The sequence below is a fragment of the Ctenopharyngodon idella genome, chromosome 6 (assembly GCF_019924925.1).
Source record: "Ctenopharyngodon idella isolate HZGC_01 chromosome 6, HZGC01, whole genome shotgun sequence".
Lineage (NCBI taxonomy): Eukaryota > Metazoa > Chordata > Actinopteri > Cypriniformes > Xenocyprididae > Ctenopharyngodon > Ctenopharyngodon idella.
In genome coordinates this window covers 25,010,338-25,032,924 of record NC_067225.1, presented here as the reverse complement: position 1 = coordinate 25,032,924, position 22,587 = coordinate 25,010,338, and the positions used below count along the sequence as shown (strand labels likewise).

General features: G+C 35.6%; 3 protein-coding genes across 5 annotated transcripts; 2 read left to right on the top strand and 1 right to left on the bottom strand.

Moving 5' to 3' along the window:
• Positions 1-2,962: 2,962 nt before the first annotated feature.
• On the top strand, positions 2,963-5,684 carry trub2 (TruB pseudouridine (psi) synthase family member 2). 2 transcript variants are annotated; one of them, XM_051896394.1, is made up of 9 exons: positions 2,963-3,050; positions 3,175-3,260; positions 3,393-3,527; positions 3,741-3,815; positions 3,896-3,957; positions 4,141-4,222; positions 4,734-4,806; positions 4,921-5,057; positions 5,166-5,684. In XM_051896394.1, exons 2-9 carry the CDS (start codon positions 3,176-3,178, stop codon positions 5,564-5,566), a joined length of 1,050 nt encoding a protein of 349 aa, XP_051752354.1. In that variant the 5' UTR covers positions 2,963-3,050; position 3,175; the 3' UTR covers positions 5,567-5,684. The 2 variants fall into 2 exon arrangements, with proteins under 2 accessions (XP_051752354.1, XP_051752353.1); XM_051896393.1 differs by having other exon boundaries at positions 2,984-3,260.
• Positions 5,685-5,879: 195 nt separating this feature from the next.
• On the top strand, positions 5,880-7,824 carry hdhd3 (haloacid dehalogenase-like hydrolase domain containing 3). The gene is made up of 2 exons (XM_051896395.1): positions 5,880-6,938; positions 7,191-7,824. The coding sequence occupies exons 1-2, from the start codon at positions 6,609-6,611 to the stop codon at positions 7,584-7,586; spliced, it is 726 nt and encodes a 241-aa protein (XP_051752355.1). The 5' UTR covers positions 5,880-6,608; the 3' UTR covers positions 7,587-7,824.
• Positions 7,825-9,718: 1,894 nt separating this feature from the next.
• On the bottom strand, positions 9,719-22,496 carry tgfa (transforming growth factor, alpha). 2 transcript variants are annotated; one of them, XM_051896476.1, is made up of 6 exons: positions 22,350-22,496; positions 19,018-19,158; positions 17,005-17,119; positions 15,895-16,044; positions 14,400-14,509; positions 9,719-12,437 (listed from the first exon to the last, which is right to left on the bottom strand). In XM_051896476.1, exons 1-6 carry the CDS (start codon positions 22,390-22,392, stop codon positions 12,430-12,432), a joined length of 567 nt encoding a protein of 188 aa, XP_051752436.1. In that variant the 5' UTR covers positions 22,393-22,496; the 3' UTR covers positions 9,719-12,429. The 2 variants fall into 2 exon arrangements, with proteins under 2 accessions (XP_051752436.1, XP_051752435.1); XM_051896475.1 differs by lacking the exon at positions 22,350-22,496 and adding an exon at positions 19,323-19,561.
• Positions 22,497-22,587: the final 91 nt, after the last annotated feature.

The following is a 22,587-nucleotide window of genomic DNA, read 5'->3' as shown; positions in this document are numbered from 1 at the left end:
AACTAATTGCTCACGGTCACGCTCAATTTTAAATTAGCGAGAAAAAAGATATGGTTGGGTCAGGACATATCGTAAATCACCGTTTAAATCTTGTATGAATACCTTCTGCTGTCTGCTGTTGTTCTCAATCACGCAATCACACCTGTTGCTCACTCCCTTGTGTGTTCAGATATTCGTGTTTTGAACATTTGAGCCTGTACAATAGATAATAGCAGTAAATGGCAGGTGCATAAATATCTGCTCGATAATCCTGTGGGGACCATGACATTGACTTAAAACAGGTAAGACTCACTGCTTGAGCTACATGATGTTCAGTTCACTTTGAAAAGCAAAATCATCTGGGACAAAGACTTTTTGCTTACTTGCTATTTGCTATAACTATTTTTTTAATTGGTCGCATTCAGCAATGTTACTGATTTGGCCTGAAAAATACTACTCCACCCTATACATGACATTATATGCAGTGATTCTAAGCAAATTAAGGGCATTATCAGATCAAAAGTCATTATACTCTGTCATATTCTTGTGGTTTTGGTTGGTGACAGCTTAGTTATGTAACTTATATGCACTGGCATTTAGATGCACAAAAAAATGGGGAGAAAACAATGACGTACCTCTTTTTTGTGCTTTAGAATTCATGTCAATGCACAATCAACTGTAAAAAAAGAAGGTTGTGATCCATATGCTCATATGTTCTCTGTTTGGTGAGACATTAAGAAAAGGTTAAACAATATGGGTGTACGTGTACAAAGTATTACATCATACAACATACAGTATGTTTATTTTCAATTGAATGACTTCAGTGCCGTTTATTTGCACAGTGCTTTTCAAAAACACATACTATTAAGATGAGGTAGGATGAGGAAGAAACTTCATCTAGCAGGAACATATTTAAATACATTTACATTTTCCATTTCAACAAAATAAAAGTTCAAAGCTTCATTTCCATTTCATTCCATCCATTTGGTTTTGACAAATCATTTTCCTCAGTGGAAAACTACAGGGTTACAGAGGGCACATAAATATATACTTTTATTTTGTATGCAAAAATTATATAGTGTATAACTATAACAAATAAAGTTGATTATGTGGGGCTGTCTTTTTTGCCAGTTCATATTATTATTTCCATAGAAACTTAATGTTATATTTTTCTCTATTTAATGTACTATTTAAATTTGTATAATTAAATCATTACAAAGGCTCTATTTCTTATGAAACATTCCATTTTTTGTTGTTTTTGTAATCAGATATTTTCTGTTTTCTGATATTTATCTTTTAGCTGGTGCTTGTCAGTCCTGATCTAACAGACCTAGGCATATTTATATATATACTGCTAAATAATAATTATACATTATTTGGAAATAGTAAACGCCTCCCTCTTTTTAAATCATTGTATTTTTATTTATGTTTTTTTCATGGTCCAAATAAATGTATAAAAATGTATACCATTATTTAAATATTAACAGTTTCAAATAATAATCAAGTAATATTTTAGGCAGAATAGTCATTTAAATGATCTGTTCTTCCTGTGGTTTTAAGGACGAGTGTATAGGTTTGCTTTGATTCCATTTGTGAACATAAGTCAACAGTAAAGACATCTTATAGCAATTATGCATAATAAGCAAACATCTGTATATAATAAACTGTGCCCTTTTATTGGGGTCAGGTCATAAACTTTTGAGTCACAGCATTAAACCATTAAAATGTGTTTTTATAACAAGCTGATGTTTGATAGACCTGGATATCAGCATTTTGTTGTATTTAAAGGGTTATTTGTGACTGACTGTGAAATTTTTGTAACAAAATTAAAGGTTTTCATTTTTCACAATGGAGAAGACCTACTTTATGGCAAACGTACACAATCAGGCTCAGTGAATGCACTTTATGTTATTTGTTTAAACATTTAGCCTACTTTGTTTACCTGCTTAAACTATAACAACTGCAATATGTTTTCTGAACACTGTGCATATTGTGTAAACCGTGTAATATTTAATCTTTCAATTTTGTGTAGCCTATTTGTTGTACCACACCTGCTCTATCAATAGGTGTTGGCAGTGGTAGCTAATGTCATCACAGACAAATCTTTCACAATATCTTTAAGCAACAGTATTAAAAGAAAACTGCTGGCTTCTCGGTTTTACACTCACCATTTCCGAAACCACTATAACAAAAATATAAGACTAGATTTTAGTTTAGACTGGGGGAATAAACATTTGTGCAATTCAATTTTAAACAAAATCTCATAGTTAAAGCAATAAACGTAATAATGTTAGTACAAGTTAGATAAGTTAAGACATTGTTTAACTATCTTTTGAAATGTTAATATAATAAGTTGATAACAGACTGAATGTCTTACTATTATTAGATAAATCAACTAATAGGCCTACACAAAATGTGACATTAATTAATATCATAAAAATCCATTGCAAAACCGTATTGATGTTTGTGCTGTTGTTTTCCCTCCAAAATGGATGCCAATTCCTTTATGTTTGTTCAAAAATGCGTGAAAAGTGATATTGAGAATACGGGGGAAAACCTATAAGTTGATTAGCTCACAAAACTCAAACAGATATTTTATTGAAATATATTCATTGAAATATTCACGTTCTTTAATTGTGTTGACACAGTTCCACCTTTCAGTTCATTAACGACCAGTCTCACTATATGTTAGTGTGGTTTTATTGTTTTCACTTGTTTACACAACACCTACAACACAAATATTATAAGACTGGAATTAAATTTACAAAAATATTCTAATTTAAGAAGGTTTTGAACGAGAGAAAAATGCTAGTAAAAAATAGCTACTGAGATATAGACCTTGTGACACCTTTTTCCCCGTTTGACAACTAGCCCCGGACTCCCGTATATTAAGAAATGTATGATTGCAAAGAAGACAATATTATGCATTCTTTCAACAAATACCTTAGCAGCATGGCGTACACGTTGAACTGAAGTATCTCATCCACTAGAGGGCGCTACCGTAACTGTGATGCTGTAACGCCAGTAGAAGAAGACGGTCACGCCAGAATTTCAACCCTACACAGCAGCATGTGAATTTGTTTGATTTCCTGCCTGTCAGCCATATCGGTCATTTACTTGTTTATATTTCACTGATGTTTGTAACATTTATTTCTGGACGAAAATGACCACGCAAGCTGTACGTCTTTTCCGTAGAATGGATGGTCTGTTAGCTGTGTACAAACCGCAGGGAGTTCACTGGAAACTTGTTCGTGACACTATAGAGACCAATTTACTGAAAGGTAGTGTTTGCGTCACTTGTAAAGTAAATTCTTATAGTTGACGCCTTAATTTCCTTGTGATAAGTTATAAATTAATTTAATTGTGATACAAGATTATCAATGCAACTGAAATCTGCATCTTTCTCTCTTCAGAGCTGAACTCCTGTCCTCCACCAGCTCCTCAGCTTGCAGTGCAGTTTCAGCTTCTTTCAAGTGGAGAGAACAACGGCTCTAAAGATCTCATATTGTCACCCTCTATGCTTCCTACTCTTGCTGACCATCCTCTAGGTTAGTGGGTAGACCTTATAAAAGCATGTGAAGGTCACCCCGAAAATAAAAAAGCATTAAAAAAATAGCCTATGTTATAATGCCATTGCATTATTTTCATATCTATTTAAGAATTACTTTATTACAAAGATTTTTTTTTTGATCATTCATTAAAGCTAGTGCAACAAATACCATAATGTATATATTTTACTATTTACTTATTCTCTGTTGTAGTGACAGGACCGCAGTTTCACAAGGTTCATGTTGGAGTCGGTCATCGCTTGGATGCTTTTTCCTCTGGAGTGTTAGGTGACAGACAATTGAAACCTTCTAAAGTGATTTAATGTGTGATTCACTCTGTGCTCAATTCTCTTGTGTTTCTATCTCAGTTTTAGGTGTTGGGAAAGGAAATGGAGTGCTGGAGCATCTGTGTAAATCACATGTAACCAGGGTAAAAGTTACATGTTTATTTTATGTAATAATTCATCTCACATTTTAATGATTTTAAAATTGATTCTGATTTCAAATTGATTCTGAATTCATAATTGATGACCAAATCAGAACTGTTAGTAGACATGCATTAATTGTAATAATGACAATTTTATGTAGACTTTTGTTTGTTTTATACCTGAAGGACTACACACTTGAGGGGGAGTTTGGAAAAGCCACCGATAATTTCTCTCACACAAGCAGAGTCATAGAGAAAACCACATATGGTAATTTGTACATTACTATCGCTACAACCTTAAAGTCTGCATGAAATGGAAGTTGCAATAGTCTTCTCTTCCCTATTGTGATGTATATCCAAGTCAAATGGCGTCGCAAACAAGGTTAAATGTAGGATGGTACTTGATTTTGTCCATCAGGAATTGATTGGATTGTTGTGGTTTGCTATTGCTGTGATCTCATGTGAATGACAGGTTGTCCCGTCCTTGCACCGAAAAACGTCATCGGAGAAGATATTTGCTATAAGTGGGAGGGGAAGTTATTTTGATGAAAAGATTATGAAGACAAATTAATTAAAATAATGATAACGTGCATCGATAAATCATTTACAATAAATACTTTATTATTCCATAAAAATGGTTTGTCCAAGAATTGCCCATTTTGGTTTCATGGTGACTTTAATACCAACAAACTGATATAATGAATTATAAACATATTTGTTATGTATGTAATACAGACTAACAATTTGTAGTAAACTTTGTCTTTATTGTTGTCTTTTAGACCATGTTACCCAGGATAAGCTCGAGAGAGTCCTTGCCATGATACAGGGAGCCAATCAGAAAGCCTTAATCACGTGAGTCACTATAAGAATATTATTTTACATATTACATTTCATACTGTCAGACTATGTGTATACATTGGTTAATGCATTGTGTGTTTCTGAGTATGTTATTATGTCTCTATGCAGGTATTCTCAGGTGGATCTGAGCACTCAAGAAGCTTACGAGCTTGCAGCGAGGGGGTTATTGTATCCTCATGGTAAAAGCCCACCTATTCTGACTGGTCTGCGATGCATTCATTTCAATCCGCCACATTTCACATTGGGTTAGTACATTGAATTATATATTCTGTACGTATACATACGTTTGTTTTTACTTTTAAGGTCAGTAACCACAATTTGTTTTATTCTACACTTCTCTACACACAAAACAGAGGTCCAGTGTGTGAATGAGACTCAAAAGTATCTGCGTAAATTGATTCATGAGGTAGGACTAGAGCTGCGGACTTCTGCGGTCTGTTCTGGAGTGCGTCGTACACGAGACGGTCCCTTCAAAGTAGAGCATGCACTCACCCGACAACACTGGACTGCTGACAGCATTATACAAGCTATTGCTCACTTTCGCAAGACTACCCGCAAAATCAGGAAATCTGGAATGTACAGGCAGACTGCTGGCCAGTTGAACTCAAGCGCAAAGATCCAAGAGCAAATCACAAGTCAAACTGGACAGTCTGAGCAAACAGGTCAAGAGCATGTTCAACTCACAAGCCCTACTTCTGATATAATTGTGGAGAAAGTGACACCTGGGACTCTGGGGGAAAGGGAAGTGAAATGATTCGACAACGTCCTCAATTAGGATGATTTGATTTATGAGTTCTGACAAGTATTTAACTTTTCACTATAATTTATGAATTTGTCATCATTGTGCATAATTAAAAATGTATTTTATGTTCTCAATGTACTCATTGTCAATATTTAAAGTTAAATTTTAGTGTCACAAATGTAAATATGTAAATATATGTATAGATAGATAATCACACTCACATACACATCTCATAATAGATATGTTCTGCTTTTAATCAACTGTATAAGGAGCGTAAAATAAGAGATTTAATGTACAATTAAAGACTAAGTATTTTTTGTACATGAACACAACGTTTTTTCTAAATATATTCGAACTGTTTTAAATGTGGAACACTTAATGGCCTGATCAAATCCTGTACGGACATTTGTTATGACGAACTCGTTCACCGTTCAATAGAAATAGTGGGTAGAAAGGCTATTAGGGTAAAACGGGTGGATTGTCAAAATGGATTAGACGCAATGGCACAGAAGTTCTCTAGTCAGGTATGATTATGCTTGTTTAAAGTTATTTTACTTCTTAAAATGTATTTTTGAGTCGATAGTAATTAAAATGTCTAAATATCATTACTCGTGTACTCAAACCCCTGCTGAAGTAGCGCATCATCACGTGGTAGTTGTTAATTTTCTCAGCGCTTTTCAGGATGGACCAACCACAGTTGTTATGGCTTACTGAATACGGAATTTCTATAATTAATTTAATTTAATTGCTGGTGCGAATTTATTTATTTATTGTCATAATCCAATTCTTTAAATTATTATATTTCAAGCGGTTATTGTTTTAATGGTTAAAAATGACCCCAGCAACACAATAATCTCCCCGACATTTACATTCAGCATAATGGGGAATTTGGCTTTTTGAGTCCCCAAGCGCCCCCTAGAGGGAAACTATTCTTACCTCAAAGTAAACCGTCTGTTTAGCTTCTGTCACATTGCTTTCTAGCACTACCTTGCCTTCTGTAGGTTATGTGTGTACTTTCTATGATAAAAGCGTTGTCAGACTTGTCAGTTTGGTGATGCGAGTGCCAGTGCGTTGGGTATTATGGGACGTGAAGGACACACTGTTAAAGGTCCGGCGCTCGGTTGGGGAGCAGTACTGCAGCGAAGCGAAGCGAGCAGGACTGAAACTACCAGCTGCACAAGTAGAAACTGCTTTCAGACAATCTTACCGTCAGCAATCACGTCTATTTCCCAACTATGGCAGAGCTCAGGGAATGGACAGCCAGGTCTGGTGGACTGGACTAGTGAGGGGTACTTTTGCCCACTGTGGGGTAGATGACCCTGCTTTACTAGACAGACTAGCCAACAACCTCTATCACAACTTTTGTGGACCAGAAAACTGGGAGGTAAGGGGTATTTGACTTTTTAGATATGAAATAGCTATTTTTTTTTTCTTCTAACTAGCATTGTTTTGGTATTTTCAGCTCTTTTTATTAGTAATTCCAGAACTCCCCTATAGGGGGCGCCTATTCAATACAAATCTCAATTGCCAGTTATTTCTTAACCTCTAAAATGACAAATTGAAATAGCTTGAATGTAATACATTAACTTTAAAATGAGTAAGATTGTTTTTCACCATCTCAGTTTGTCATCATCAGGTGTTTCCTGATTCTAATAACACCCTGAAGTTCTGCACCGCTTTGGGTCTGAAGCAAGGAGTTGTTTCCAACTTTGACAAGCGTTTGGAAGGGATCCTGAGGGGATGCGGCCTTCTCACTCACTTCTCATTTCTTCTGACCTCAGAAGAAGCTGGGGTTGCTAAACCAGACCCTTCCATTTTTACCCAGGCGCTGGTGCGATGTGGTGTGCAAGCCTCCAGTGTAGTCCATGTTGGGGACCATTATGTGAACGACTACCTGACCTCACGCTCATTGGGTATCCGAGGTTACTTGCTGGACAGACAAGATTGTCATGGGCACCTTGATGTTCCCCCACAACATAGACTTAAGAGCCTTGATGATTTACCAGCTCGACTGCAACAGGATACAGACTGAGAGTTCATCTGATGATTATATGATGTTGCTGCAGGATTAAACTGATCATATATTTTGCAGGTGTCCGTTTCTTATGGTGAAACATTAGATGTAAACCTGAATAACAGAATGTGGGGACTAGGGGAAAAAAAAACATAATTATACCACTTTAGTTTTAATGAAATGATATCATGTACTGCCTCTAAATTATACTTTATTGTTGTTCTGACAATAAATGACATTTTATTTGTGACAATTGTCTGATTGTTATCCACTGTGGTTTCTGGTCAAATACTGCTCAGATATCAGTACCCAAATACAAAAGTAATAAGACAGTTTGACTGCCAGTTCATATAGTGCTTTATTCAGAAAAATTACTCAGACCCTTAACCAATTCTATATGAAAACTAGATATCCTACATTGCTTTTCCCTATTACTATTTCACAGCACTACAAAATTAATTGCAAAAATATCTCTGAAATAATGTCATTTGCCTATTTGTTAATTTGGCCTTTTTGTCCTGGTGCAGAATACATTTTGTTCAAAACAAGGTATTAATTTTTATTTTTCGTTTCTTTTCCTCTCATTATAGTGGTCAGCAGATGGCGCTGTAGTAGCCTATATGTCAACATTATTATTGTAAGTTGGTGCGGCGACTGATGGGAACCAACATTTTTTTCCATTGTTGGACATCAACTAAATCCAAAACAAACAAAATCGTTTATATAATTTTACGTCATTGTCAGAATTACTCAGAATAGAAATTCTTAAGTGAAATAGTTCAGATAATAATATCTAAAGGACAATAGAAGTAGTTTCTGTGGAGCGCTGATATCATTGTTTCACCGCCGAGGCTGCTGAGCACACGGTGGAGAGGGAGATCACTTAACCCTAATACCCAAATACTCTTATTCCTCTCCATCTGCTACGACACAGATACCAGTTATGGATGGACATTAAAAGAACAAATTGATTATGAGGGCAAGCACCAGCAGGACATCGACTAATCCACTTCCACGTAAGGTACAGAAGCGCTGTTCTCGGAGTATTTACCCAGATAATGTTCACGTAAACTATACAACTGGAATATATCTTTCTATCTCCCTGCTCCTAAGCGTGTATCTTACGGGAGCTCCCTCAGCAGAGCGCTTAAAACAAAGCTGGCTTTAGAGGCTCAGCCAGTCGGCTATGAGGGGTTGTGCTGCAATCCAATTGAAAACCTTAATGGGATTGGCAAACCCATCAACAGAGGATCGTGGCAGAAGAAAAAAGGGAGAGGAGATCGAGGTTAAGAGCAGTGAAGATGAAATATGCGAAATTAAGAGGGGAAGAAAGACGCTATACTCTTAAAAATAAAGGTTCCAAAAGAGGTTATCCACAGAAAATGGTTCTATGGCATCACTGTGGAAACCCTCTTTCGGAATTATTCCAAATTCCCCAAAGAACATTTCAGTGAACAGTTCTTAAAAGAACCATTTTTTTCTTAGTGTTAAGAGCATTTTAATAATCTAATGAACTTTATTTCACGATCATGAACCTGTTATGCAGTGGAATGGTTCCATGGACATTAAAGGTTTTTCATGGAATCATAGATGCGAGTAAAGAACCTTTATTTATTAAGGAAGGATTCTTTCCTGGGGCACTTGAGGAAGAAAAAAACGACTCACTCCATAAATAAAACAAGTGGAGAGAATTGAAGCAAAAATAGGCGGAGCACAAAAGGCAAACAAATTACCACAAATGAATTTTAAAAAAATACTCACGCAATGTCCGTCACGCAGGCACTTTGCATCATGTGGTCACTCATGCACAAGGATAACTCCTCTCGGCCATGATCTCTAGAGCCCTTCCCCTCATCTCACAAAAGGTTTAGCCAAACAAACAAATAAATAAATTGGCGAGTAAGTAAATAAAAGAGCTGAGCTTTTCCCTCAATAAAAAGAGCACTCTGGCAGCGGGCTTTTTGTTGAGCTGTGCCCGAGGTTTTCTGTTTGCATTTCCATTTGACCCTTTTAAAATATTCAGATGATGGAGGATGTAAATGGACAGAGTGGTTTAAAGAGAGGAGGATAGCTTGGCAAGGGGGAAAGAACACAAAACGTTTGATGAAATGAAGAATTATAGGGAAGAAAGAATCCAGTTGAGCCCAAAATTTGCAGCACTTTGTGTTATTTGGAAAAATATGCAAACTTAGACAAAGACGTCAAAAACACTCAACAAAATGTCATACCGCCAAGCATGTGACAGTCATTGGAATCATCTCCCTCTTACCTTCATGCTTAACTGATGATCAGTGACAGTCAAGAAAACACCTCATTCTCCATATACAGTACAACCAAATAATATTTCCACACACTATTTACAAAGTATTTTTCCCCCAACATGAAACAAGTAGACAGTATTTTAAAGAGAAAGACGTATGGCATTTACAGTATATCATACACAAACGTCAGTCAATAAGCAGCTAAACAGGTTTAAACGGGATTCAGTTGGAACAAAGCAAGAGATGCAACACTGAGCATCATCTTTGGTGCAAAGGCCAATTCAGAACATCCGTAATTCTATGAGCATCGTCATCACGGCTGACTGCAATTCCACATCTGGAAATTATGCAATGACTGCATGTTACAAAACTGTTCAATCCAAAATACCCAATACTTACTTTAGCATTTTACCCAAAGTCCTCTCAAAAAGAAAAAAAAAACAAAAAAACAAAAAAACAAACATTTGATCAATCTGAAGTTAAACACAAATACGCACATTTTCTTTTCATTCATTGAACTCATTTTTTTTCTTACATAAATTTAATACTCAATCCTTAATACAATCAATCACATTTAGTTGTTTACATATAAATCAAATGTTTTTAATTAAGTGGCATATCACGATCATTCAAATAGATCAATTGTTAAACCATCTTGAATCTGTTCTTTCAGACTAACCAAAATCATTCAAAAATACCATAACTCAAAAATGCCCAAGTGTTCAGTTTGTCACTTGGATGAATCCCCTCCAACATACAAGGGCTTTTGTGATCATTATATCAAATTCTTATGATTCTCCACACATTGATCAGACTTCAGTAATTGCTTCTATGATCTGATACCAGAACATGGCCAGCTCTAAGCCGACCAGGTTATTATTTTCTTTTCTTTTTTCTTTTTTTGTGCTTTATCAGTGGTTCGATAGCTTCCAAGAAAGGTTTCGATTGAGTAAAACCAATAGTGGCATATTTAATATTTGGACCAGCATCTCATTTTAACATAGCAATATAAAGATATATAAATATCTCTGACCCTATACTGGAAATTCCTTTCAAAGAGGTCAATAAACATGTTTTTTAATAATATGAGATCATTGGCAAAAGCTTGGGGACAGATAAGATAATTAGAACAAAATTAGCACATGGTTTAAAAATTTTCAGTGTAAAAGCTTCCATATATCTTGCATAATAAGTTGAAAAGGATAATGTGCATCAAACTGAATAATATCAATTATCATTGCTTGTACCATGGATTTGAGCCTCTGCATGCCTATGTGTGCCCAAATGAAGTTTTTTATTCCTCAAGTGAGTTATCAGTGCGTGAATAGCCATCACCAACATCCACCATGGAAAACGTAAAGTGCAGATTTAAAGATGATTGTATTAACAGTGTGTCTGAAATGTACACTGCAGAAGTGCACAGTGAAATACGTGCAATTATGTGATCAGACATGCATGCGTCCAATCATTCCAATGTGAACATGCAGATGTCATGTGACGTCACACCGCTGCTGAAAATAGTGCACATACTGAGGCTCCATTTACAAACCATTTACCTTACAGATGTCAAATTTTTGATAGCACATTATGTGAGCAAGCACTTTCTGTGCATGAAGAAAATATCGAGTGGGATTTGTGAATCTATGCATAACTTATGAAGTTACATGTCATAATTGTGAATTTTTCACCATATATTTCCAGTTTTTTGATTAAAAAAAATGACATAAAAATTTGATTTCCATTCAGGTTAAAGTGTTACGTGTGATAAAATTTGTCCCTCAGAGCTGGCTATAGTCTCTCACGTTTGCTGTTACTCTATGAAAAATTGTTTACGATTTGTTATCACCATTATAAGGAGATCAAGTTAAAATAAATTGGCAAAAGTGTCTGTCGTAGTTCTAATTTTACATGCTAATTGACTGACTTAAACGTTAACAAAACTAATCTCCCGTTCTTTATCCAAAAAGTGATACAGAAAATAATGTGATATTATATCATTGTTAAAAAGTTATATCTTAAACTGCTTTTTAGTGAGTTTCACATCCCATTAACAGCATATTATAAGCGTTTTTATAATAACAGAATTTTAAAAGACCATAACTGGGAGAACGTTGTCTTATACATCTATAAGGATATTTATAACTTTAAGATAAGCTTTGTTAGTAAGAATGTTTTCTCTAAAACCTCTCTCATTGTTTTTCACTTCCAGATCAGCTGTTTCTGGCCATTGATTCGTATATATTTCTCAAAATGGCCCCGTCTCTAAATCACTGGATCCTGTAGTTGATTTCCATGTAGCTTGTTCTGAGTTCTTCTTTCAGAGTTTCTCAGTTTTTGAGTTCCATCTTTAACTCGTCACTGCTGTTGTTGTTCCAAAAATATCCATTTGGAACGACTCAGTCTGTCTGAATGTAAAAGTTCCATGTTTGATTGGGTTCTCCCACTGACCACATCGAAATGCTCTCAATATGCGCCGCTCTTACCAGCTCTGTGAGTCTGTAGCATGAGAAACGCAGTCATAGTAAAGTCCAGGAGTAAGGTGGAGGATTTTGGGGTCTCAATTTTATGAGAGCACCTGAGTGAGCTCCAGGTAATGCATGTCAAACCACTGAATGGGAAAAGACAGAAATGAAAAACGGAAAGATTAAGTCATTGCAAACCACATTTTTTCACAAAAGGCTCTAGGAGAAGAAAAACAGAAGGGTTTGATGGAACTACACTAAGACGCTTCACAAAATAGTACCTTGTGCATAAGGAACATTTTCTGATGAGATGAGAAGATGGAAGTGGCAGAGAAAATTGACAAAACATACACATACGTAAGACACTTCAATCTGATGACATGCAAATGTATTGAAATGTTACTGTGGAAACACAGCCACTACCTAACAATTAGAAATGCCTGACGATGCTGACAAAGTATGTGACAACCTCCTGTTGACAAATCTAATTAAAGGTTTGCAATACTCTGTCAACAAGCTGCACTGTGAGCAGACTGGCAGTGATAACTGAGGGTATTTGTATGGACAAAATTCCAACAATTCCATTTCTAATTGCATAATTATGTCTGGGGATATGTAGTTCCTCCAGTGATCACATATAATCTGCCCACCAAGACATGGAACATATACTCATAACATAACATGAAAATATGTTACTAGACTAAAGTTTAGAAACACTTGACTGAATCGTTTTTCAAAATCGTTCTTAATCTTTTCTGAAATTTAAAGGCTTGCCTTTTAATTCTTAAAATTAGTTTTTGTACACAAATTATTTCTACATGAGTTTCTTAACTAAAACTACAATTTTTAATTCATATTATATATATATGAACACAAAATTTTAGTCTTTTAAAAGGCATCAGATATAAACTAAGTGCAATGTAGTGTTGTCAAAAATATCTATTTTGAGATACATATCGATACTAAAATATCTGAAACGCATCTAATATTAATTTTCTGCAGAATAGATACATGATACCAGCTGTGCTTTCTCACTCTCTCATCTCTCCGACAGTGAGTCGACACACAAACCCGCCTCCCCTCACTCACTCATTTCATTTGCTCCAGATGAATATTGTTGGTTACAGGGCTTGAATTTCGCTGTGGGATTGTGGGTATTGCGCATAATTTTACTCATTCCCGCAAATTTTGTACTCACACTCAAAGTGCATGCACAAAGTCGCCTCTCAGTACTAAATTGAGTTTTTTTTCGCTGCTCTTCACACTTAAACAGTTAAATACACAAAATTTTGTCGAAACGCCGGTCTTGGAGAGTATTCACGTAAACACAGTCAGTTATGTTTTAAGTGAACATAAACAGAAAGAAAACACATGTGTAACAGTATAATGGATCCGTGCGTCAGGTCCTAAAGTGACAGCAGCCTAAAATACTTGCTGCCAAATTATGAGATAATATTAAAAATATCTATATGGCAATTTTCACCATGGTATGGATGTCAAAATTGTGGCCAGTGAAAATGCTGAGTGGCTAGTAACTTTGGAAAACCACTGGCCACAGTGGCTGGTGAGCAAAAAAGTTATTGTCAAGCCCTGTTTATAATATATATATATATATATATAGAGAGAGAGAGAGAGAGTTATTATGCTTTATTTAACGTTCAAAAGTTTAGGGTCAGTAAGATTTTTGTGAAAGAAATTTATTCCACAAAGTCACATTAAACTGATCAAAAGTGACAGTACAGAGTTTAACATTTTTACAAAATTTGTTCTGTAGTTTTCTATTCCAAATAAATGCTGTTCTTTTAAACCTTTTTTTGAAGATGTTTCACCCTGACCAACTGAAGTTACCATTTCCTACACTCTCATTGGTCTCATGTTCATTGACAGTCTTAGGACAGAGTGACAACAGATGGCTAAACTAACAGCTTAAACCCTTGAGCAAAGACAAATCATAGGCCATTAAAAGTTAAAGGCCTCGCACATATGCTGGTCTCAGTATGCAAACACCCCCTATTGATGATCATAATTAGACACCGCATGACACATAACACATCACCCTACAGCTCAGCACAAAATTGAGTAAAAATGGAAATATAGCACTAGAATACCTGTTTCTGAGTGACAGCAGGATGTCCCACCCGTCAGAATACTCCTAGGCTTCTCCGACCAACATGAAATGGTGTTACCTCGCCCACAACCACCTCGTCTCCACCAACAACTAGAAAGACAATGTGTGAAGTCTACAAATGACCTCTTTCACCTTCCACAAAAAATGCCCTTTCAAAGTTGGTAGAGTACAGTTTATTCAGCAAATATAGATCAACAGAATAAACCCAAACTTGTTCTTTGAAAAAGAAGGTATATACAGTCAAACCAAAATGTATTCAGACACCTTGAACATTTCATTCATTAATACAGTTTATTCACTATAGTTTGAAAAAATGGTAATAAAATATGACAAGATCTCAGATATATGAGTGTGTCAGAAAAAATTATTCTTAATTATGTCAGATAACACTTAAGCAAAACATGGTCAGGTCAAAGTGTCTGAATAATTTTTGGTTCCAAATTTTTATAAATTTACTGTATGAAGAATTTTTGGGTATAATATGTCACAGCTTACTTTATTTTACTATCCTCACTTACATAAATGAACTATAGTGTCCTGCACCCACTAGTAAAAAATATATCAAAAATTTTGGTTTGACTGTATGTATATTAGATATTAGAACGATCAGTGTTGGGTGTAACGCATTACAAGTAACATGCATTACGTAATTCGATGTAATGAGTAAAGTAACGCATTGCTTTATAAATTTACACATTAACTTTTGAGTTACTTTTTTAAAAAAGTAACGCACAATACTTTTCAGTTTAGTTAATTTGCTTAAACATTTTTTAAACTACTGAATTAAATTTTTCTCCATAACAGTCACTCATTCCTGCATGGGAACAGACAAAAAGTACAGAAGTAACAAAACACATTACTTTTAACTTTCAATAAAAAGAGTTGTACAGTAGGCAATATAACCTGTAATGTTAAGAGATCCTTTGTATGACATACATAGTTCTAGGGGTCAGGAAATATCAGTCAGAATATAATAATATTCTTGTAGAAAAGAACTTCTCAGTGAGAAAACACCTGCAAGGCCTGAAAGATCAAGCCTTAACCAGGTAAGAAAAAGTAACGCAAAAGTAATGTAGCGCATTGCTTTCCATAACTAAGTACTATAATTAGTTAATTTTTTAAGGAAATACACAATATTGTAAAGCACTACTTTTAAAAAATGTACTTTCATCAACACTGAGAATGATTTCTGAAGGATCATGTATCACTGAAGACTGGAGTAATGGTTGCTGAAAATTCAGCAGTGTCATCACAGGAATAAATTACATTTTAATATATCTTAAAACAGAAAACATTTCTTTTAAATTGTATAAATTATAATATTTCACACTATTAATGTTTTACTATATTTCTCATCAAATACATGCAGTCTTTCAAAAACATAAAATAATAATAATTTTTCCAAACTTTTGACTGGTACAAACAAATTTATAAAATTAATCAATTTAAATGTGTGCTAAATGAATAATACTCACTTTAGTAAAGTGCAGAGCAGCATGAGTAGGACACTGCCCACCACACACAACACCAGCATGGTGGCCACAGTCTGCTGCCTGTGGTTAGACGCCACCACTGCCAAGAGGTCTGCATGTTCACAGCGCATACCCACAAAGCCAGGATGACATCTACACAAACATACACAAGTGTCCCTTTTATTATAATTGAAAAGAGAGCTTTTAAAAACTAAAGCCCAGTATTAAAACATGCTCAGCAAAAGAGGAGTATATTCAATAGATGTTAGCAAAAGCATTTCATTCCAAAATGAGGAATCTGCCAGTATCATGGTCATTAAATCAATTAAATTAACTATAATTAATTTGACATTTTGTGGTGAACTACTACATACGGATGTGAACATGGAGAAAACAATAAATTCCCTGACAACAGGAGAACTCAGACACAAGCACCAACACAGATTTGAATTCTGCTATTGTGCCAAATTTATACACGGAAAAGCAATTTAGCACAGGACAAAACATGCTTGTCTACACATGGACAGCTCAATGAACATGCTGTCAGCAAGAATTTATCCAAGTGAGTCAGCAATCAAAATGCATTTCAGTCAATTTAGACTTCTTCATACTGGCAGCTCAAATCCAATTTTTCTCCTCTTTTCCGATTCTAATTCTATTATTATTTAAAAATATATGTTGGTTGAGCAATAAATAAATAAATAAAACAACGAAATACACATCAGATTTTCACAGTATTAGTATTAAACCATAATCACAGTATTAGGATTCATGGAATTTGTCTTTTTTTCTATGATCAAGATGCACATTTGATTTTACATTCAAAGTGCTATAGTGATGCTGGTGGTGATGGCACTAAATAAAACCGCACGTACCACCCTGCTTCATCACTTATCTGCTCTTTACACTCTGAGCACCCTGGCTTGATGCCTTGATATACAAATATATCACTATCTGATAGCAAGTTGTTTACAGCTGTTGTAGAACAAAGTAGTAAAAAATTGTAGTGTGATCATAAGGATTGTTAACAGACGTGTGGATGTCAGGCTGCAGGTAAAATAAATGCTGTTAAAAACAGCAAATTCTTAATATTCAGTCTGAAAAAAGACTTACACACATGCAGGTGTTTCCTCCAGGATGAGAAAGCGGCATGTGCCATGAAAACAGAAGTGGCTGTGGGAGTCGGGGCAGTCATCGAAGTGAGAGTGGACAGCGGCTGCTATAAATTCTACAAGAACAAAATAAAGAGAACCTGGGTTTAATGTTGACATTAATTACAATAACTTGTTTAATAATAATAATAATAATAATAATAATAATAAAAGATCTAGGCAAGAATTTCTTAAAAATGTATTTGCAAATGTTTTGCCTGATGACCATTGCCCTGGTTTATCATAAATTTGTATACAAGCTACAAGATCACTTTAAAACAAACAAAATGATCTACTTCAATTAAATTTCCAGCCTTTGTTGTCATCAAAGCTAGAGCAAAATTAATTATATTTTGTGAAAGGCGCTGGTGGAAAGAGAAGAAGGGCTTTTCACACTTGAAATAGTTAACCCTGGGTCATTCTAAACCCCAGGTAAATGGAATTCTGGGTTATCTTGCTTCACATTTCATACTGCTCACAATTTATCCAGGGTAAACAATTAATCCTGGGTATTCGTAAACTGACGTTTCACACTGTACATTCCTAAACCCTGGGTTAATGTTCTTATTTGCATATTTTGGTGTCAGTGTCATTGTTTGGATGAACGCTGCATGCGACCCGTTTACATAAAAGCTCTAACATTGTGCATCCTCATACTGCCGACTGTGCTATTGAGTTTATACTAAATGGACATTTCAGACTACAAAGGTAAAAATGAAATGGTCTCTTCTTCACTCAAATTGTCACGTTTTCTCCAAGCATTTGACATTTTTCCCTATCAAAAACACTGAATTTACTGTTTATATACAGTCCGAGGTGTTTCTGTGACTGTCCAAATCACTTGAATATGAGACACGTGATTGGTTGTCTGTTGCTAAGCATCTAGCTGTAACATTCTAACACGCATCGTTTCACACTGTACAAGTTTGGCACCGCAATGCTGGGTTAACACCGCAAAAGTGGTTAAGTGCAGTGTGAAAAGCCCTGAAGTGGAAGGAAGAAAATAAATTCCAAGATCTCTGCCAGGTTACAAATTTAATCAGAATTAGAGGATATGATATTATTTGGAAGATCATAGCACTTTAGATTCTATTATTTCAAGACGCGCCAGTTTCTCATACTCTATCCTCCCTACGGCACACATTTGATCCAAGGAGAGTACAAAAGGAGACATGGTGTTAGACAAGAGAGAGCAAGATTTAGCTAGGACTACCGGTCAAGATTTAAGGTGCTTTCTTGAAATGGACAAATTCCCTTTTCTAATCATTGTGAGCTTTGTCTACAGAAGGTATTTATATTGGATGAAAACTGTGTGCTGTATAATAAATAAATAAGCAATACCTTAAATACCTTATCTAACACAATAATAAATATGTGCCTCTAATACTTTAATGGCTCATTTCCACTGAGTGGTTTGGTTCGGTTCAGTACAGTGCAATTCGAGATGGCAAACCCTGATCCGGCTTGCGTTTCCAACAGTACCCTTACTTGATAGGCGTGGTGTATGCCAGAAAGAAGCAATCAACGTCATTCTCACGTGAAGAAGAAAGTGACAGTAAACAACAATGAAGGACATACAGCAGCTTTGTTTGAGCAAAGGCTGAAGGCTGCAAAAAGAAAAAAAGCCGAAAAATACACATTGTGTTGCAACAGTATTCATTCATTCTGTCAACCAACCAATCAGTAAGTGTTGCTCCACACTTTTGGTACCAGTACTGTTGGTGCTATTGTGCTTGGTAGCCCAACGGAAGGGTCCCAAAAAGTGGTAGAGTTCGGAATTAGGGTACCATTCACAACTTTTGACAATGGAAACGGCAAAAATTGCGTAACCGTACCGCTCGGTGGAAACAAGCCATAAAATGTCATAGGTGTACCATATTCAAGCAATATATGCCTTCTTATTCAGGCATGTATATTTCAGACCTATGAAGCCCGAAATGAGCCAAGCACAAAGGAAAGAGCAGACAGAGCATACTTCTGACACGTGTAGTAGTAGTGGTTGTCGTCGTGCTGCTGGTGGTTGTTGTAGAAGAGGTGGTAGTTGTTGTTGTGGTGGTTGCAATGGTCGTCGTTGAGGTAGAATTCTCTTGTACCTGCCCATATGTGAAAAGGGAGCCTACAAATCAAAAAAAAAAATGCACATAATCAAAATCAATAGCACTACAATGATACACTAGCATTGTTGATGACAGCTAAGTACTATAGATTCGGACAAGGTGTTTAAAAACCTTCCAAATATCTACTGACTTGCAGTGAAATCTAGTTTTGTAAACCTCTTACCCAAATGTGAAAATGAGGATCCGACAAAGTCAAAAAATGACAGACTCATAATCGTTACAGCAATGAGAAAACAGCGGAGCAACAGCATCACACACTAGAGAGAAAAAGGCTTGATTGGCGTCCAACACAAATGACAAATAGCTACTTAAAGCCCACTTACTTCAGACTCAGAGAACAATTAAAATACCCTGGAACAACAGTGGGAGTTTCTGACTTCTGACCTTCAGACTATTTTGAGAATGACTGGGCTAAGATAAATTAAAGTGGATTTGTGATGTGGATCTCTCCGCATACAAAGGTAAGGGTAAGCTCACACTTCAGGACTGTAGGATCTGAATTGCTGTGGTGCTCACACTACACAACAAGGTTTCTTGTCATCTGTCATCATCTTGTCATAGCAGCGCGCATACTACACAACACAATGCTGATGAGGTGCACAAACTACAAGACATTTGGTCGAGAGGCAGTCCCGACCAACAGTGGGGAAAAAAAACAAAAAACCTTTTTTTCCACATAAATTCAAGCAAGCGATTATGAGATTTTTCCACTTATACCATCTGCACTGTGATTGGCTGGATTAGTTCCACCTTGTCGTTGCACTGTACACACTACAAGATCACGTGGTGATAATATCAAACAGGTTTAAAAACCTGGGGTTTTGTCACAGACGTTGGAAATGTGTCTGCGACATCAAAATCCAGCCAAAAGTCAGCATGAGCATACCTTAAGATGCCGCCAGAGGAATCTTTGTCATGGCGTGCTTAATTCACACTTATATTTACAGAAAATCGCAGAACCACCTGAAATCCCAAAGTTTATCGCTCTGTTTTAAAAGTTCCCTAGTGAGAACATTTTAAGGCATTATAGGAGCATAGAAGCTCAGTGAAAAAAAAAAAAAAATCCAAGATGGCAGTTGAGTAAAGAAAATGTTGATTATAAATAAACATTTCATTCAAAACAGAAAAGAATTCATATGCTTATTAGAGTATTGCCCATTAGCTTAGAAACATGTAGTCGAGCAACCCTTGTGGAGAGCTATTTTTGTGGAATATTTTAAAGAATGTTGGAAACCAAACAGCCTCATTGACTTTTAATTTTCTATGGAAGTCAATGGGCCCCATCAACTGTTTGGTTACAGACATTCTTCAAAATATCTTCTTTTGTGTTTAGCAGAAGAAAGAAACTCATACAGGTTTGGAACAACTTGAGGGTGAGGAAATGATAACATAATTTTAATTTCTGGGTGAACTATCCCTTTAAGTAAAGACCATACAAACTGATTTACAGGCCATCTACATCTGTTTTATACAAATTCCAAAGTGTCCAGATTCTAACAGTCTGTCTCATGTTTTGTTATTCCACTAAAATGGCTTGGAAGAGAGTCTGGGACCTCAAGGCATGTTCTTATTCTGTATGCACAGGGACTTTATGAAAATCCCTGTTAAATGAGAGGCCACTATGTTTCATCGAACTGGAAAACTCCTCAGAAAAGCTCTTCTTCTTACAATAATGCTTTAGTGTTAATATCCCATGCCAAGTTAACATTTAAAACATACACATCCAGCAAGCTGGAGGTGGTGCACAAAATACATAAATAAATTTACTAAATTAAACTCTTGTCAGAGCCATGTCACTTTCGATATATTACCTGCATGTAAAGAGAAAATAATGGTAAATAAAAATAAACTAAAAAATAATTTAAAATGAAATAAAATGAGGAAATTCATGACTGCGCATTTCTTCTGTGGAACACAAAGAAGATATTTTGAAGAAAGTTAGTAACCAAACTGTTTTGGTTACCATTGACTTCTATTGTATGGACAAAAGAATACCGACACATTTCTCAAAATATCGACTTTTATATTAATATATAAAAAGATAAAAGTCATACAGATTTGTAGGTGACATGTAGGTGAGTAAATAATGTCAGAATTTAAATTTAAATTAAATGAGTGAACTAGGTCTTTAAGTTAAGAAAACCCTTTGATATCATTGCAAAGGTATTCCTAAGGGTTTAATCTTAATTTAGAAAAACTGCCATTCCTTAACCATTGGTGTACCAAAATCACTTACTGAGATAATGGAACCCCTATATATGTCCTCGAAGAATAAAACAGCTGCTACCAGTACAATCACTCAGTCAATAAAAGTAGTTACTTTATGGGGCATCAAGCAGGTTTACAAATGCCATGATGTATTACATATAAATATTTGCTTTCTATTAAGCACATAAGCACATAAAGCAAAACCACACATGATGTCCAACAAAAATTTAAGCTCTTTAATGAAACTTGACTGACTTTCTCTCACTGAAACAGCTTGCCGAGTTAAGAACGTGCCTTCGTTTCAGAGACAAAGCAATAAAGGATGGACACTAAAGAATGGCTCTATATTTAAACTAAGCTCTGTTAACCTTGTTAATGACAGGAGCGAGGCTACTGAGCCAAAGAAGCTGCTGGACAAAAAAGGATAGAAAACCACTACTACTTCCATGCCTTGGTAAACACTGACAGCACATTTTGCATGCTACCAAGCTAAAAGGTTGCACAACAATGCAGAATAATTATATGTTGGACACACAAGTTCTTCTCTGCTAATGGTGTGACTGTATGGCGAATGTCAGGAGAAAGTGGACCTCTCATAATGCGTTTTATTTTGATGACTAGAGTATTGTCAAATCATGATAAAACTATGGTATATAAAACACTACTGGAAAATGCACATCATAAAATCATTTTAAAAGCTTCATTTATAGCTCACAGCTTCAATTCAACCTCTGAATAAAAAAGATTCTGATAGTTCGAGTAAGCTTAAATCCACTTGAGGCATGACGGCTTCATTTAGAATAAAAAATAATTTAAAATGTGGCAACATTCTATACTGTCATTTTCATGTAAAGGACAAGATTTCAAATTATTTTACTGTAATATTTTGCTCAACTGACGAATTATTTACATTTTCAAAGTTATTTTATAAAAAATAATGCCAGTAAATCGTATGAGCACAACATAAAATATATTTACTCACCGGTGAGAAGAAATATCGTATCCCAAAAAGCACGATACATCATTATAAGGCGTTTATGTGACTTGTTGGTGAAGGATTCGAGGCGTCGTCTCTTATTTTAAAACATTTATCTTTGCCAATATAGATGTAGGCACGCGCGTATTCTTGAGATGGCTAATTTTATTGATAGTCTGTCACATTGATCAGATATCTGACTTCCATAGTATAACTGTGTTCGTCTTTCTTCATAGTTTCATGT

Coding starts and splice junctions, on each gene's coding strand:
- tgfa (XM_051896475.1), bottom strand. CDS start 19,410: ATGCTGTTGCTCCGCTGTTTTCTCATTGCTGTAACGATTATGAGTCTG. Junction 17,120..19,017: donor TACTACTACACGTGTCAGAA/GTATGCTCTGTC, acceptor TTGTTCTTGTAG/AATTTATAGCAGCCGCTGTC. Junction 16,045..17,004: donor GAGGAAACACCTGCATGTGT/GTAAGTCTTTTT, acceptor ATGTTTGTGTAG/ATGTCATCCTGGCTTTGTGG.
- trub2 (XM_051896393.1), top strand. CDS start 3,143: ATGACCACGCAAGCTGTACGTCTTTTCCGTAGAATGGATGGTCTGTTA. Junction 3,261..3,392: donor AGAGACCAATTTACTGAAAG/GTAGTGTTTGCG, acceptor TTCTCTCTTCAG/AGCTGAACTCCTGTCCTCCA. Junction 5,058..5,165: donor TCCGCCACATTTCACATTGG/GTTAGTACATTG, acceptor CACACAAAACAG/AGGTCCAGTGTGTGAATGAG.
- hdhd3 (XM_051896395.1), top strand. CDS start 6,609: ATGCGAGTGCCAGTGCGTTGGGTATTATGGGACGTGAAGGACACACTG. Junction 6,939..7,190: donor GTGGACCAGAAAACTGGGAG/GTAAGGGGTATT, acceptor TGTCATCATCAG/GTGTTTCCTGATTCTAATAA.